Source organism: Sorex araneus, chromosome 9 (genome assembly GCF_027595985.1).
Source record: "Sorex araneus isolate mSorAra2 chromosome 9, mSorAra2.pri, whole genome shotgun sequence".
Lineage (NCBI taxonomy): Eukaryota > Metazoa > Chordata > Mammalia > Eulipotyphla > Soricidae > Sorex > Sorex araneus.
Window position 1 is genome coordinate 67,986,707 of NC_073310.1, and position 16,404 is coordinate 68,003,110.

Sequence of the window (16,404 nt, forward strand, 5' to 3'; positions counted from 1 at the left end):
GGGGTGTGTCGGGGTTCCCAGCCGAGTCGGGGAGGGAGTTCCCAGGGGCTCCTCCCCCACTGCTCAGACTCCAGCTCCATCATGGGGGCGGGGTGGGGGAGCTCTGTGGACACTGTGTCCTGTTGGGGCTGAGGGGTCCGGACGGCCCTGGCGCGTCCTTCCGGGGGGTCTGTGTTGTGCACTCCGGAATCTCAGAGGAGCTCTTCCGTGGTGATAAGCACGGCCTTGGGAGGGGGCGGACTCCCCAGCAGTGCTCAGGACCCCGTTCTGCGAGGCTGCATCTGGGGCTCGGGTCTGGTGTGCTGGGGGTGGGCCACACTGACCCTCGCCCGCCAGCCTGTGCAGGAAGTAGCCTCGAGGGCGGAACAGTTATTTCCACTTGTTTCGGGGGCTGCGCCCAGTGGTGCTCAGGCCCTGCTCCGCACTCAGGGACCACGCAGGAAGCCGGGGATTGGGCTTCCTGGCCGCGTGCAAGGCAGACACCCTCCCTGCTGTGCCTCGGCTCTGGTCTGTCGCTGCTGCGGGGGTCACTGCTGGCGGTGCTGGGGCCGGGACTGTGCCCGGCAGTGTGTGGGACCCCTGCAGGGCCGGGGGGGCCCCAGCGCCTCCCACACACCGGGCACCCACCCCCGGGCAGTCCGGCTTTCAGAGTTTCCTTTGAGGCACAGGGGAGTTTCTAGCAGCTAACTACTCAAACTCAGAGTTTCTGAAGAGATTTGGTCGGAGGAAAGGCTAGACGCGGTTGTTTTTGGTCAGAGGAAAGGCTGGACGCGGTTGTTTTTGGTCAGAGGAAAGGCTGGACGCTGTTGTTTTTGGTCAGAGGAAAGGCTGGACGCGGTTGTTTTTGGTCAGAGGAAAGGCTGGACGCGGTTGTTTTTGGTCAGAGGAAAGGCTGGACGCGGTTGTTTTTGGTCAGAGGAAAGGCTGAGCGCTGTTGTTTTTGGTCAGAGGAAAGGCTGGACGCTGTTGTTTTTGGTCAGAGGAAAGGCTGGACGTGGTTGTTTTTGGTCAGAGGAAAGGCTGGACGCGGTTGTTTTTGGTCGGAGGAAAAGGCTGGACGCTGTTGTTTTTCTGATGGTCTCACCCGCGGGCAGAGGAGCCAGGCAGAGTTGATGAACAATGCAGTGTTTCTTCTGAAAAGTGAGATGCTTCTACAGCGATGACCATGGCCCCCAGCCCGCCGTGGGGACAGTGAGCAGCCAGGGGCTGGGGGCCGTGTGGTTCTCTCCCTGTCAGCGTCCGGTCGCTGTCTGCTCAGTGCTGACTCGTGGAGACGCTCATCGTGCAGAAACGCCCCGGCCCGGCAGCTCCCGGCCGCACAGAATGCAGTGCCCTCCGCGCGAGACGTGCCCGGGGCTCCCCACACGGGCGGCCTCGTAGGTCAGCGCGTCACTTCCTGCCTTGTCCTGTATCTACGGATCCTCACAGCCTGTCAGTCAAGGAGAGCCAGACTTTAAAAAAGAAAAAAAGGTTCATTTATTGACTTTTATGGAGTCTCCATGAGATAGTTAGAAAGTAGTTCAGAGGTTCAGCGTACACGGTCCCTTCACCAGTGCGCATTTCCCACCACCAGTGTCCCCCACCCCAGCCTGCCTCAGTGGCAAACACACTCTCTCTCCCTCTCCCTTGCTCTCTTCCTCTCTCTCCCTCACTCTCTCTCTCTCCCTCCCTCTGTCTCTCCCTGTCCTTCTCTTTCCCACTCTCACACTTTCCCTTTCTCTCTCCGCCCTCCCTCTCTCCTCCCTCTCTCTTTCCCTCTCTCTCCCTCTCCCTCTCTTGACCTCTCCCCTCCTTCCCTCCCTCTCCCCCTCTCTCCCTATCTCCCTCCCTCCCCCTCTCTTTCTCTCTCCCTCTCTCTCTCCCTCACTCCCTCTCTCTTTCCCTCTCTCTGTCGCTCCTGCTCTCTCATTTTCTCTTTCCCTCTCTCTTTCTCTCTCACTCTCCCTCTCTTTCTCTCTTCCTCTCCTTCTCTTTCTTCCTCTCTATTGCTCTCACTTTCTGTCTCCCTCTCTCTCTCCCACTTCCCTCTGCCCTCTCCCTCTCCCCTCTCTTTCCCTCCTTTCTTTTTCTCTTTCTCTCTCCCTCTCTCCCTCCCTTTCCCTTTCTCCCTCTCCCTCTCTCTCACTTTCTCTCTCCCTCCCTCCCCCCTCACTCTCTCCCCTGTTTTCCCAGCCATCAGAGAGAAGTACTCGGACTGGACAGAGTTCCTCATACGGGACCTGACTGGCTCCCGGACGGCGCCCGCCAGCCTGCTGGAAGGTGTATGTATTCTGTCGTACCGCTACTCTGTGTCTGAGCCGTCGGTTCCGGGGCCCCCGTGTCCTGGCGCCTCTGCATATATCCTTCTGCCAGTTCCTGCATGACACTGACCGCTGGGCCTGTAGCCAGACGCGCTGCTTTCTCCTGGGTTACGTAGATTCTGACAGCACCGAGAGTGTCCCCCGGGGTGACATTCACCCCCCCCCCCGCCACACCCAACACTAAGGGTCGCTCACTGGGACGACCTCACAGGGCCTGGCGTCTGTCCCCGGGGTGACATTCACCCCCCCGCCACACCCGACACTAAGGGTCCCTCACTGGGACGACCTCACAGGGCCTGGCGTCTGTGTCTGGGGTGACATTCACCCCCCGGCCACACCCGACACTAAGGGTCCCTCACTGGGACGATCTCACGGGGCCTGGCGTCTGTGCCTCTGCCCTGGGTCAGTGGCATACGTGAGACTCGTGGGCTGCTGTGGCCTCAGGAGAGGTGTCTCTCATGGAGCCCTGACAGCTGGCCTGTTGAGTATCCCCTGCCTCGTGCATGACCCCAGGTTGAGCACTCGTGTTAGCGAGTGGTTGCATGAGCCCCCAGAAAGACGAGCAGAGACCTGGCCACTTAGAGGTAATTTACGTGCCCAAGGGAGAAAGAACTGAAGTCTTGAGAACAGCTTTATGATGCATTTTGATATCAGCTAGCTAACAGGCAGAGCAGGCTACGGTCACCAGAACTTCCCAGACCTGCCCCGTCTGTTTTAAGAAGGTCATCCTGGAGAAGGGGAGAAGACTGTGTGGTGCCTGAGTGGGCCGGGCCGGGCCGGGCCGTGCTCTCGGGACCTGAGCCCTCATTTCCCTTCTCTCAAGGGATTTACCTGGGTGCTCTGGATTACCATGTTTAGGATGCAGTTACTCATTTTTCGCACATTCCAGTTAATGTATTTGTTTCTCTTAATGGCTTATCATTGAATTATTTCGTTAACTAACGATAATGATGATTTTTCACCCCTTCGAAAGGATGACTTTTCTTACTCTGTTTAATTGGTTTGTTTAAAAAAAAATAAAATGGTCCCCCACGCCGGCTGAGCAAACACCCTTCTCAGATTCTAACCTGCATTCAGAAGGTGGCTCAACTGGGGAGTAGATTCATGTATTTCCCAAGCTAAGTCCCTGAAATTTCTAGAAGATTCTGCATAGTGGTCCAACTGAGCTGGCCGTCCACGGGACGAGCTGGGCTTTTCTGCACCCGCTCTCCCTCCTCTCCTGCAGTCACGGCAGAGAGGAGGGTTTGGCTGTTTCGAGGCGGGCACTGTAACGTGGCTGTCAGGCCTGGCCTGCACCCACTGTCCCACCCGGTCCTCTGTGGAGCAGCAGCGCCAGCAGCCCGTCCCGAGTTTGAGGCAAATTGGGATGCGACTCTCCCCTGAGCCGCCTGAGTCTCGGGCAGATGCAGTTTTATCTGGGAAGGGCTCTTTGACCAGAGCCGAGCACGAACCTACTCCCTGTTGAGTGTGATTCTGGCTGTGCGGGCGGGTGGGGGGGGGGGCGGGGGGGGCTGGGAGGACAGACTGTTTGCCAGTAGCTTGGGTGATGGTGTGAGAAAAATATTATCTTCTGCTGTCATCTGTTTCCATGGGAACCTTAAAATAAAGTTTAAAATAAGGAGTTTTGCTTCTGTTTAAACAGCCTCTGCGAGGGAAAGGCCCTCTAGACCTCATTACAGTTGGTTCCTTAATAGAACTTCAGGATTCTCAGAACCCTTTTCAGTACTGGATAGTTAGTGTGATTGAAAATGTTGGAGGAAGATTACGCCTTCGCTATGTGGGATTGGAGGACACTGAATCCTATGACCAGTGGTTGTTTTACTTGGATTACAGACTTCGACCAGTTGGTTGGTGTCAAGAGAATAAGTACAGAATGGACCCACCTTCAGGTAAGGGCGCTGCTGGCCTGTCCACACTGAGAGAGGCTTGCTGGCCTCCCGACTGTGTCTGGAAGTTGATGAGCTGGTGGTGTTTTGTACATCAGTGTATTTGATCTCAGGTTTGTAGACGCCAGAACTCTCAGTATGGACTATGAAACCCTAGACCTCAGCCAGTGGTATTCTAGAAGGAGAAAGGGCCATGAGGAAGTTCATCTGGAATTACTGGGTCAGAAATAAAACATGTAACAGCATGGGACGTGAATATCTTCTCCATATTTGGGGTATTTTGATGAATTGCAAGTGGGCACAAAAATGCCCATGTGTCCATTTGTCTGTATTCATACCTGTGGACCTCTGTTCATCTCTCTGCCACATGCCCATCTGCCCACACCCCCCCCATCAATCTGTCCACCCATCCGTTGGCCTGTCCATCTGTCCATCTGCTCACTGCCCATGCATCTGTCCATCCACCCACCCTTTTCCCACACACCCACCTCCCCATCGCCCACCCATCCATCATAGTTCCAAGAATTTTAGGCTTAACGTTGTGTCGTCCTGTCTCCTCCTGCAGGGAGCTTAGGTTAACTGAATTACTCCCACTCTAGTGCTCCTGGGGGCACACCCAGTCCTTCCTGTTCATCTAAACCTCTCCTTTGTGTTCTTCTTCCCCATCTGTTAGCCACAAATATCTGCAAATCAGATTTAGAGTCAAACCTTCTGGTGGCCCTGGATTTTTATATGTAAGTGGGGTATTAATTTTCCCTTTCCTTTATGTCCTGTGTATATTTTTATTTGAGAGCAATGTTCTTTTTTTATAGACACAGGAAAACAATACTATGCTTTTGCAATATGGGAGTTAATTAACTCTGAATAATATTTACTCCTGGGCATCAAGTAAGACATACTTACTTGACTTACATCTCAGTTGCCCTTTGATTGACCTTAGTTCCTTACTCCCCAAAGGTGGGTCCCACCAAGGGACTGGATGGACCAGAGCAAGCTGCAGGCTACCCTGGCTTCCACACAGGACAACCTCAGTGCCCATAAGAAGTATAATGGGTTAAGAGCAGTCACGGAACAGGCTCTGCCATGACTGAAAAGGACCTTGCTTGGGGTTAGGAAAGACTGACCTGGCCTGAGGATGTGGTCTGTGGAACAGGGCGAGATGTCCCCAGGAAAGGCCACCCTTTGCCATGAGTGCAGAGAGACCATTTACGCTTAATCTAAGGCATAGATTAAAAACCTGTGTCTCTTACTGCGTTTATACAAAATGACTAGAAATATTGTTTAGAAATAAATGTAATATGATTGGAGGACTACCAGTAAAGGAAGGGAGAAAGCAGTGCCCTGGGACGGAAGCCACCCCTGGGCGCGTCTCCTTGGGGCGTTTCCCCTGAAGGGGGGGCTTCACACCTGCCCACTGTCTCGTTAGTGTTCAACCACACCTATGTGTAGCTGCTGCCCCAACCCTCAGGGTTTCTCAGTAATGTTCCAGACTGATGAATAAAGTGCCGCTGGTTTCCAGCCAGGCCCAAACGCACCAGGGGGCCCTGGTCACCATGGGACGGTGACTCAGACACTGGTGCCCGACCAGGAGCACTTCAGACACATCTGTCCATCCTTCCTTTCATTCATCCGTCCTCCATCCATCTGTTTGGCCTGCCCATCAATCTATCTGCCCACCACTCATTCATCTATTTTTCTACCCATCTCTTCACCCACCTTTCCATCACCCACCCATCCATCTGCTCATCCATCCACTCACCCATTCATCTCTCTGTCCTTCTATCTACCCATGCACCAGCCAACCAGCTTTCAGCCCATCCACCCACCCACCCATCCATCCACCTGCCCCTGCATCAACCCCTCCATCTGTCCCTCCATCCCGCCGACCTATTTCTCCATCAGTTAGGCTCACCACTGAATAATCTGTTTTGACCTGAATGTAGCAGGTGAGTGCAGCTGTGTTCTCCCCAGCACATCAGGGATTTTAACTGCTTCAGTGCTGAAATCTCTCCGTTTCCTTCCCTGGCTGCAGCAGTACACATCTTGTTTTCTGACATAACCAACCGGGCCAAAATCTCAGTATTTACAAAGTCACCATTCTTCAGTGTTTACTCAGTGCCAGGTGATTTACATCCACTGTGATTTATTTTGACGTTTTAAAAAACTGTTTCTTGTTTGGTGTGAACATTCCTTTCTACAGCAGAACAACTCGAGATGGGCTAAGGCCCTGTGCCAGATCCCCAGTCTGCCAGGGGACGTGCTGCCCCTCCCTCCCACCCCCTGACCTGTCCCACCCTCTCAGCACTGCCCTGAACCCCAGGGTTTTGCTCAGGGTCAAGGCATCTCGGATTCCTTCAGAGTCAAGATGCTGAGGGAGACCAGGTGTAGCTGTGGGTGGTGGGTTGCATGTGTGGCCCTGGGTTCAATTTCTGGCCCGGGTGGCCTCAGCACTGCTGGTGTCGTAGGGCCGAGTGACCCCTGAGCACTACCCCAGAGGCCCCAGCGTAAATAAGACAGGTGCTGAGAAGGAGACGCTCATTCTTTCAGAAACTGCTGCCTGCCCTCCGCGGGTGATTCCCCAGGAATGTGACCCAGCCCTGGTCACCTCACACGGCCGGGCCAGGGCTCACGTGCACGACCTGCGTCAGCGGCCCTGGCCGTGACACCAGGCGTGTGATTCTGTCAGAGTCGCTGCTCCCGTACGCCTTCTGCTGGGGTCCACATCCCTCTCAACAGGCAGCTCCGAGGGGGAGGCTGGGGCGGGCACTGGGGCTGCAGCTGAGCTCTCCGGGTGTGGGAGGTTTGTGCTTGCACATGCAGACAGTGGCAGGGCCACGTCTGTCCCCGTCGAGGGGTGACAGAGCCACCTTCTCCCTGTGGAGATGTGTGCCCTGGCCACGTTTGCCCCGTGGAGACGTGTGCCCTGGCCACGTTGGCCCCGTGGGCACGTGTGACCTGATCCTGGGCGTCCTGAGTGGTTCTCGCACCCAGGGCGCAGGGCCTGGCCCTGGGTTTGTGCGAGTCATCGCTGGGCAGAGATGGGGCCGAGGCTTCTCTCCTGACACCAGAGAAGCCGGGGGGTGGGGTGTTGGGGATGGACTCGCCGGGCTCCTGGCCCGTTGCTGAGCAGGCAGGTGGGGTGCCCTGGTGCCTGCCTCCTCGTGTGCCTCCCCAGCAGGCTCCTGGGCTCCCCGTGCTCCCTGGCCTCCTCCCTGGGGCAGAGGCCGCGCCCCTGCTCTCTGCACGGGCCTTGTGAGCCCTCTCTGTGCCCCAGCTGCGGGGTCCCATGAGGAAGGCTGCCTTTCCTTTGGCCACAGACCCGGACGCCACGCTGGGGGCCAGGCCCAGGCCAGAGGGAGAGGGATATGCCCGGACCCGACTGAGGACCGAGCTTCTCCCTCACGGGGTGTGCGACACCGGGAGAGTGGCCGGCACTGGGCTCACGGCTCTTCTAGAAGCGTTTACCCCTGACCGAGTCAGGGGTGGGGAGGCCCACATGTGCCCCAGCTGCCATGCGGAGAGCAGGGCTGAATCCTGTGTGGCCTCTGGCCGAGCACCTACATGTGGCGATGATGCCACAAGCGCGGGGGGGGGGGGGGCTGCCGCAGGGTCTGTCCCTCCCGCACGGTGGTCTCTGCGGGGAGATCCCCCCTCGTGAGCTGTTCAGCACACACACACACGCGCACACTCACGTCCCATGGCCACCAGCGGCTGTGGGGACACGATGCCACGTGTGGGGTCTTGGCAGCTAGACATCAGCCCTGAGACCCAGCTGGCGGTTCCCAACCGCCTTTCCACGCGCTCCTGAGTCCCGTGGGCTCTTCTCAGCACCCAGTGTGGTGACCTGGCCGGGGGTGTTGGACTGTGCCCCCCTCCAGGGTGTTCCCTGCTTAGAAACGTGGGGCCAGGCCCAGTGACAGGGATGAGTATGTCACCTCACATCCCAAATGCAGACTCGGAGGATCTGAGCTGCAGCCCCTTTGTCGTGTGAGGGGGGCGGGGGGCACTGGGGACGGGGGGTGGGGGCACTGGGGGCGGGGGGCGGGAAGCTGAGGCTGGTGGTGGGGGGGGTTGAAATATTGTATCCCTAAAACGCATCAGTAACTTTGTAAATCACAATTCTTTAATAAACATTTTTAATTAAAAAAACAACAAAAAAGAATTCCTCCTGGCAGAGGTGCGGGGGTCAGCGCGGGCTGGCGAGTGCCCCCCGCCCCCCCTGCTCCTCCCCCCCAGCACTATCCCCAGGCCTGTTCAGTCCCGAGTCACTCCCAGGCTTCTGCCAAGGTCTTTCCATCTTTCTAATTTTGGTTTCCTGAAGGTTATTCACAAGTCTGAATACACTTTTCTGGTTTATTCACAAAAATAAAAGGTGGGTGACGTGGAATTGGGGGTCACCGAGTGGCCGAGGGCCGCCCCAAGGGTAGAGGGTCGCTTGTGCCTCCTTTCTGGGTGCTGAGTGCCCCATGCTTGGAGCTGCGGAGACCCCTTTGGTGGGCGCAGGCCGGGTGTGAGCGTTGGACACCACCAGATGTGCCCAGTGGCCAGCTCAGCCGTGACCTTCCCTCCGCTTTGCTGTTGCTACAGAAATCTGTCCTTTGAAGATGGCCTCTGAGTGGAAATGTGCTCTGGAAAAATCCCTTATTGACGCTGCCCAGTTCCCTCTTCCCATGGAAGTGTTCAAGGTAAGGGCGCTATGCCTGCTCTGGCCAGAGTGGACACGCGGGGCTGCCTCACCGGCTCCAACTCGGCTCCTCCCCCCTGGCGACCCCGCCTCCCCGCCGTGAGGGTCTCTCTGTCTGAGCTGCCCCTCCCTGGGTCTCCCTCCCTCCAGTCTCACTCACCCTTAGAACTCATCAAGCGCCATTCTCTTGAGTCCAAAATAAGACTCAGTTATTTTCCCCGTAATTGCGCTGCCCAGCAGACTGACTTTATTTCTGTCCCTTTCCTAATGGTCAAAGGTGCATGTCTGTCTGGGTTCCGCGGACTCACCCTCCTCCGGGATCCGGGGACATCGGCGTCCATGGGAGAGGGACGTGGGCGCAGAGCGCAGGAGTGGCTAAGGGCCAGCAGCGTTTCTGGCCAGTCCTTTGAATTATTTCACTCTCCCGCTGCGTGGGTGTGTGGAGGGCGGGCGTGCATGAGGCCGGTGCCCCGTGTCGTGTCTCCCCTGGGATGAGGCGCTTCCTCCCCGCCCGAGTCCCAGCCTCAGGCCAGAGAAATGAGCCTCAGTGTCTCCGCTGCTAGTGACTCCCAGCTCCAAGGAACGTTTTCCAGGCGTTTGGGTGCTGTGTTTTACTGGGAATTCTGACACCCCCACCCACCATCAATTTGAAAAATGCAGAAAATCATTTTTTTTAGGGGGGAGGGCTCACACCCGGCAATCACAGGGAATACTCCTGGCTCTGCACTCAGGAATTACTCCTGGCAGTGCTCAGGGGACCATATGGGATGTTTGGGATTGAACCGGGGTCAGCTGTGTGCAAGGCAATTGCCCTTTCGCTGTACTATAGCTCCAGCCCAAGTGCAGAAAAATCTTTAAACTAGACATTGATGGAAAGATAGTGATTAGTGAACCAGAGGGTCCCCCTCCCCCAGTTAGGTGGGAAATGCACATGGTTGAAGTTAGTGGGGCATCCCTGACCGCCAGCTTTCCTCTGAGAGGCCCTGGGGGCACTGAAACAGCTGGAGCCACGTCGCTCTGTCCACATCTGGGATAACCTGGGGTTTGTCCTCTCAGCCTTGCCGCAGGGACTCAGCTTGCCTTAAAGCAATGTCCTTTATGTGTGGACCCAGGAAGACAGTTAATATTATGCTTTGTAACTTGGGAGCTGATTGACTCCAATAATATTTACTCCCGGGCATCTGCTTTCTCGACTCAGTTGCCCGTAGTTCCTAGCACCCCAAAAGCAGGGTCCCGATGAGGGACGGAATTGGACCCAGGGCAAGCCGTGAGCTACCCTGGCATCGAAATGGGCCAGGCCAAAGCTCCACAATACTCAACTATAAGTTGAGAGCATGGTCATAGACAAATGCTGTCATGATCCAAAAGTAACGACGAGACTAGGACCCTGCTGGGGTTAGGAAGACTGACCTGGCCTGAGGACTGTGGTCTGGAATGTATAGTGAGATGTCCTCAGGAAGAACCAAACTTTAAGTCTGATATAACTCTTACTGTGCTCATACAAAATGACATTGCTAGAAATATTAGAAGTAATTTACTACAACTATTTAAGTGGATTATTAGCTGAGGAAAGAAGAAAGCAACACACCCTGGATGGGATCCTGCCCTTAAACAGATCTCCTAGTAATCTGGAGTAATCTCCTTAGATGAGATTCTGTTAATCTCCTGGAGGAGTGCTCTTACTCCTCCATGTTGTTCAATGTTCAGTCCGCCTTCGTGTCACCACCCTATGTGATTACTGTATAAACTAAGACTGTAGGAGAAGGGGAGAAGACACAGAAGCAGAGCACAGAGTGAAAGAGAATCAGGGAGTCACTGGAGCCAGAAGCAGGGGAAAGAAAGAGCACAAAGCGAGTGAGAGTCAGAGTCAGAAGTGAGAGACCGAGTCAGAAGTGAGAGCGAGTCAGAAGTGAGAGACCGAGTCAGAAGTGAGAGACCGAGTCAGAAGTGAGAGACTGAGTCAGAAGTGAGAGCGAGTGGGGCTCCAGAGAGAAGCAGGAGGGCTCCGGAGAGAGATGGAAGAAGAGAGATCAGAAGAGACCATTGGAGAGACGACAGAGACAGAGAGAGGTCGGAAGAGACCAGAGGAGAGACGACAGAGACAGAGTCAGAGATAGAGAGACAGACAGAAGCAGAGCACGAGGAGCCGGTCCGTACACAGCGGCTTGAGAACACCGAATGCGAGCACCACCCCGAGAGCCCGTGAACAACACACATCACATCACCCTTCCCCGTGCGTGCGTCTGTATTTTTTACACCCACGGACAGCTGTGACCACAGACGCGGCTCCCTCGCGGGAAGCGTGCGGCCTGCCAGCAGCTCCCGCCCGAGTCTGAAGTCGCCCGTCGCAAGAAGGCCGGCCCTGGGCTCCCTGCAGACAGGCTGCTAGAGGGTGGGCCCCGTCCGATGAGGTCGCTAAGATGCCCGAGCAAGGGTCTGGAATGTCTCGTTCCCTTTGAAAATTGGGGTGAAGTAATGAATGCAGCCCTCAAGGTGCCCGACTCGCACGCACCTGCAGCCCTCGCCCCCTCGCGTGGTGCCCACGGCCGTGATGTCTCTCTCTGGCCTGACTGGATCCCGGTGACCTCGCTGTCCCTGCAGCGCCCGCTCCCAGTTGGCCAGCTTCCTCGGAGTGGAACATTTGTCCCGAAGGTGCCTTGCAGGGAGGGCGGCCGGGAAGGGCCACGGAGCCCACCTGCAGCGCCCCCCAGAGGAGAGCGGTGGACGCAGGTCTGGGCCTTTCCACCTCTCGGGTGAGAGCTCAGGCCCTTCCTCCGTTGGTTTTGAGTTCAGGCATCACCGCTGGGGTTGGGCACCGTTGTTCTGTAGTTGCAGTTTCTGCGTCGTCCCCCCCACGTCCTGCTGTCCCTTCCTTGGGCGCCTCGGCCCCCGTCGCTTCCTGGGCTTCCGCTCGGAAGATGGGGTCTGGGGGCTGCTTCCCCCTGGGAGTCAGACCCTTCCTTTGTCCTTCCACTCCGGCCTGAACAGGACGTCAGGGGCCCCTTCCCGGCCGGCTCTCGGCCCCTGCAGCCCGCCAGCCACCCATCACAGCCCCCGCATCTTCTGAGCCGACTCGGGGTAGAACCATCGGGGCTCAGGGCAGAATTTAGGGGAAGATTCCCCGGGCCTGCAGCTCCTGTGTCGGCCACAGTTCTGTTGTGTCGTGGCTCCCGTGGCCAGTGTCACCTCAGAGTGTCACAGACTCACAGGCCACTCGGGTGTTGGCTGGTGGAGGCCAGAGCAGGGTGCGTGCCCCTGAGGGGGCGGGTCCCACGGGCGGGTCCCACAGCAGGCCTTGCTGTTCTCAGAGCCCGGAGACCCACCCACTCATTCCCCCCCCGCCTGTCAATCTTTCTCATCTACAAGAATGTTTAAACTGCGTTTGGAATTCCCAAGGAGCTATTTAGAGCCTTCCCCACAGAGTGAAGGGAACCGGAAAGGACGGCCTTGAGCAGGGAAGCCCCCCTCCCCCCCTCCCCTGCCCCTCCCCCCTCCCTCGGCCCCCTAACATGGGAGGTGGGCCTGAGAGATCCTGTGGAGGTGGCGGGTAGGAGCGAGTGGGGCTTGTGCCCTGGGCCCTTCCCGGGGACCGTGTGTGGCCAGCGCCGTCCCTGCTGGGGGTCCAGCCGCACCCCGCTCTCCCGTCCACCTCGGTCCTCCTGGCCTGGGCCTGAACCTGCCGAGTGCGGGCCGTGCCGAAGCCCCGCGGCCACTCCCAGGCCTGGCTCTGCCCCGTCCGCTCGGCCGCTGATGCTGTTTCTGTGGTGAAGCTGCCTTTCCTCCCGCTGGGCAGCTGCAAACAGCAGCCTTGAGGAGCGGGCCCTTCCCGGGGTGCTTGGGGACCCCTGACCCTGGGCCGCCGCTTCCTTGCTCTGACCTGACCCCCTGACCTGACCCCTGACCTCTGGGCAGTGCCAGTTGCCAGCTCCGCAGACGGATGTCCTTGGCTCAGCCTGTGGTGGTCGACCAGCTGGTCTGCGGGACGTGAGAGCCCCTGGGGGTCCCACCCCGAGGGCGCTGTTCTGGGTTTCCCTCCCAGGGCAGCCCTGAGCCCCCGTCCTGTCCTCGGCGTTACCCGTGTCCCACGGCGAAGGGTCGCAGGAGCCACGCCCGGCTTTGTTCTTTCTCCCTGGTGCCATCAGTGGACGTGGGGCGTGGGGGCAGGACAGGGGGCCTTGGCGCCCCTCCCCGCATGTGGGGGGCCCAGAGGGTGGCTAGAACCCCAGCCCTCCCCCGGTGCGGGGGCCCGGACTGTCGTAGCGCCCGCACTGGCGGCCCTGACCCTCCCCTGCCCGCTTCTCTCCCGCAGCCCCGCAGCCTCCCCCCTGCCGCTGAAGCGGGGGCTCGGGGACTGGCTGTGTGGCGCCGTTTCTCACCGTGATTTACTGCGTGACTTGCAAATCAGATTGCTGTTTACAGCTCTGAGTGAGAAATGGAAATGCTCGTTAGTGTTCAGTTTACAGGTATTTTATTGCCCTTTTGTTATAAATATTTCAGTGGGTAAATTTAATTCAGGGCCATGGGATTGAGCGGTAATGACGCCGGGAGGGAGCAGGCTGGCATCCTGATGCCTGCCGGGTGGACGCACGTAGCGCTGGGCCCGTGAGGGTGCAGCCAGCGACCCTCCGGAGCTGACCGTGACGCCAAGTGAACCTGCCGCGGGCTCGGCAAAGAACACTTTGGCCCAGCCTGTCCTCGATTTTCATGAGTCCAAGTCCACGTGTGTATTCTGAGGCCAGCGCTGACTGGCCTGTCTGTCCCTCGGCCCCTTGCACACATGGCCCAGGGGCTGCAGTGGGCCCCCGGGCAGGGGGGGAGGAGGAGGAGGAGGAGGAGGAGGAGGAAGAAGAATCATGAAGCAGTGAGGCGCCCAGCGGGGAGGGGTCCTGGCCGCACAGCGCCTGCCCCGGGGTGGGCTGCCGGCCCCTCAGCCCTGACACCCCCGGTTGGCCGCAGCCTTCGAAGCTGAGGCCTCCCCTGGCCTGGCGCTGGCCTCTCTGGCCTTCAGTGACCGCGGTGGGCAGTGAGGCCAAGTTGCGTTTGGCCCCTCAGGAGCAGGTGACCCGCATGCACCTCCAGGCCCGTCAGGCACGTGGGAGCCCCAGGGACGCTGGACACTGCCCAGGCTGGCCACAGGGGCTGCATCCTGCCCCTCCCCCTGCAGAAATAGAGCGAGATTGCAGCAGGGTTGTGCTTGTGTATGTGTATATATGTGTGTATGCGTGTATGTGTGTGTGTTTAGGTGTGTATGTGTATATTTGTGTGTACATGTGCATATGTGTATGTTTGTGAGTATATGCATGTATATGTATGTGTGTATGCATATGTGTGCACACGGGTGTGTGTATGTGTGTATGTATATGTGTGTGCATGCGTATGTGTGTATGTGAATATGTGTATGTGCACAGGCACGGGTGTGTTGTGTGTGTGTGTGCACGCTCGTGTGTGCGCACATGGGTGTGTGTGCATGCATATGTGTGTATGTGCACAGGCACGGGTGTGTTGTGTGTGTGTGTGTGTGTGTGTGTTTCTCCGTCCCATCTCAGTGGTCGGGGCACCGTGGGCAGGGCAGGCCCGGCACTGCCCTCGGGCTCACGCCGCCGTCCTTCCGCAGGACCATGCCGACTTGCCCAGCCACTCCTTCAGAGTCGGCATGAAGCTGGAAGCCGTGAACTCGCGGGAGCCTTTTCAGATCTGTCCTGCGTCCGTGACCCAGGTGAGTGCCGCCGGGGCCCCACCCCGCTGGCCTGGGCGGAATAGGCCTCGGGGTGCAGCGGCCTCGGGGTGCAGGCGGCCGACGCATAGCCCACGCCTCTCGGTGGCGGCGGCTCCGTCCCCAGCACTGCGGGGCCCAGACAGCCCCGGCATGGCCTGAGTCGGCCACAGCGCCTCCTCCTCAGCTCTCGGGGGCAGCCGGGCAGCCGGGAGGAGGTGCTGGGCAGTGCTGCGGGGGCTGCGGACCGCCGGCAGGGAGCTCGGCTCGGCCCTCACACTCGCTTCTCGGGCAAGCCTCGGGCCGGGCTGCAGTGACTGAGGACTGAGGCAGGAGCTCGCTCCCCTCCTGGCCCGGGCTTGGAGCACCCAGCTCAGCACCCGAGGCAGGCCCCCGGGAGGATGGCCTTTGCCCGGGCCTGCTGTCCAGCGGCCTTGTCTGGGGGCCTCCTGCCGTCAGGGCCCCGCCTTTCCCTCCCTGCGCCCCTTCACCCCTGCTGGGCCTCTCGGAGACTGGGGAGAGGCGGGCAGGGGAGGCAGGGGAGGGCAGGCTGCCCACCCACAGGTGTGCGAGATGCTCGTGAGACCATCAGAGCCCAGGCTGTGGCCCCAGGGAAGGCCCAGAGCAGGGGCCGGGCCACAGGGACGGACGGACGGAGAGGGAGACACTCGGGGAGGACGAGGGGCCGTGTGCCGTCATTGGTTCCTGGCCGTGCTCTGGGCACCTGGCTCTCGTCTCTCCTGCACTCCGGCTCCCCGCAGCCGCTGGGTGTCGGTCTGATGTCCGTCTGTGCCCACACGGCGCCTGGACACGGCCGTCCCCGCGCCAAGACCTGACCCAGCTCTCGTCTCTCTCCACCCAGGTCTTTAACAATCACTTCTTCCAAGTGACCATCGACGACCTGCGGGCAGAGCCCAGCGCCCCCTCCATGCTGTGCCACGCGGACTCCTCGGGGGTCTTACCCGCCCAGTGGTGCCTGAGGAACGGAGCTGACCTCACCCCCCCAAAAGGTGCGTGCAGGGGCTCGGGAGGGCCGCACTGCCCCGGCCCGGCGCCTGTTGAGTCTGAAGGCGTGGTTGTGGTGAGAAACGGCAGATGACACAAGGAACGGGAAAGCAGTGGCTTCTGTGTGGCGTCCGGAGCAAGGCTCACAGGAAACTCGGGGAAGGGGCTTCTTAACTTTCCATGTAAAAGGATCTGAACGTGTTATCAGAAGTAAGCAGGCGTGACTAAGGGTCGGGGGGTTTTATAACAGCGGGATAGTAACCCTCGGCCCCTCGGTCCCTGGGCGCATGGGAAACTAGGGCCCACGCGGGTCAGCTGTTTGCTAGGTGCTGGCACGTGGCCTCAGAACCCCCGTCCCAAGTGCCAACGTGTTATCTCACAGACCCACACTGAGCCCTGAGCCTGTTCTCCTTCACAGTCACGGTGGGCAGGGACACGGGTGCTCTTGGGCCCAGCTGGCCGTTCCTGTGCCCGCGATGGCAGGTCCGAGCAAAGATCCCACTTCTGGGGAATAACGTCCAAGTGCTGCAGCTGAGAATCCTGGCTCCGTGGCAGCTCCTCCCCGCCGTGCTGGGCTGCGCTCGCGCCTGTGACGGGCGTGAGCTGAGAGGCGGGCTGGAGGGATCGGGGGGTTCCCGGCTCCCCTGGCCCACCCTCCCCCATGCTCCCGGGGCTGGGAGTCGGGCGCCAGAGAGAGACAGAGACGGAGACAGAGACAGAGACAGAGAGAGACAGAGACAGAGAGAGATAGAGACGGAGACAGAGCGAGAGACAGAGACAGAGACAGACGGAGAGAGAGACAGAGACGGAGACAGA

At 58.8% G+C, this 16,404-nt stretch overlaps 1 protein-coding gene across 2 annotated transcripts in view; it reads left to right on the top strand.

The window, feature by feature from the left end:
- The first annotated feature begins 2,172 nt into the window (after nt 1-2,172).
- Nucleotides 2,173-16,404, top strand: part of SFMBT2 (Scm like with four mbt domains 2) — a 39,884-nt gene continuing 25,652 nt past the window's right edge. The window contains exons 1-5 of one of the 2 annotated variants that reach the window (XM_055146683.1): nt 2,173-2,261; nt 4,134-4,189; nt 8,774-8,871; nt 14,485-14,586; nt 15,446-15,593. In XM_055146683.1, the coding sequence (XP_055002658.1) occupies nt 4,174-4,189; nt 8,774-8,871; nt 14,485-14,586; nt 15,446-15,593 (364 nt within the window). In that variant the 5' untranslated portion in view covers nt 2,173-2,261; nt 4,134-4,173. Of the gene's footprint in view, nt 2,262-3,942; nt 4,190-8,773; nt 8,872-14,484; nt 14,587-15,445; nt 15,594-16,404 lie in introns of both variants that reach the window. The other variant, XM_055146684.1, reaches the window with a different exon arrangement.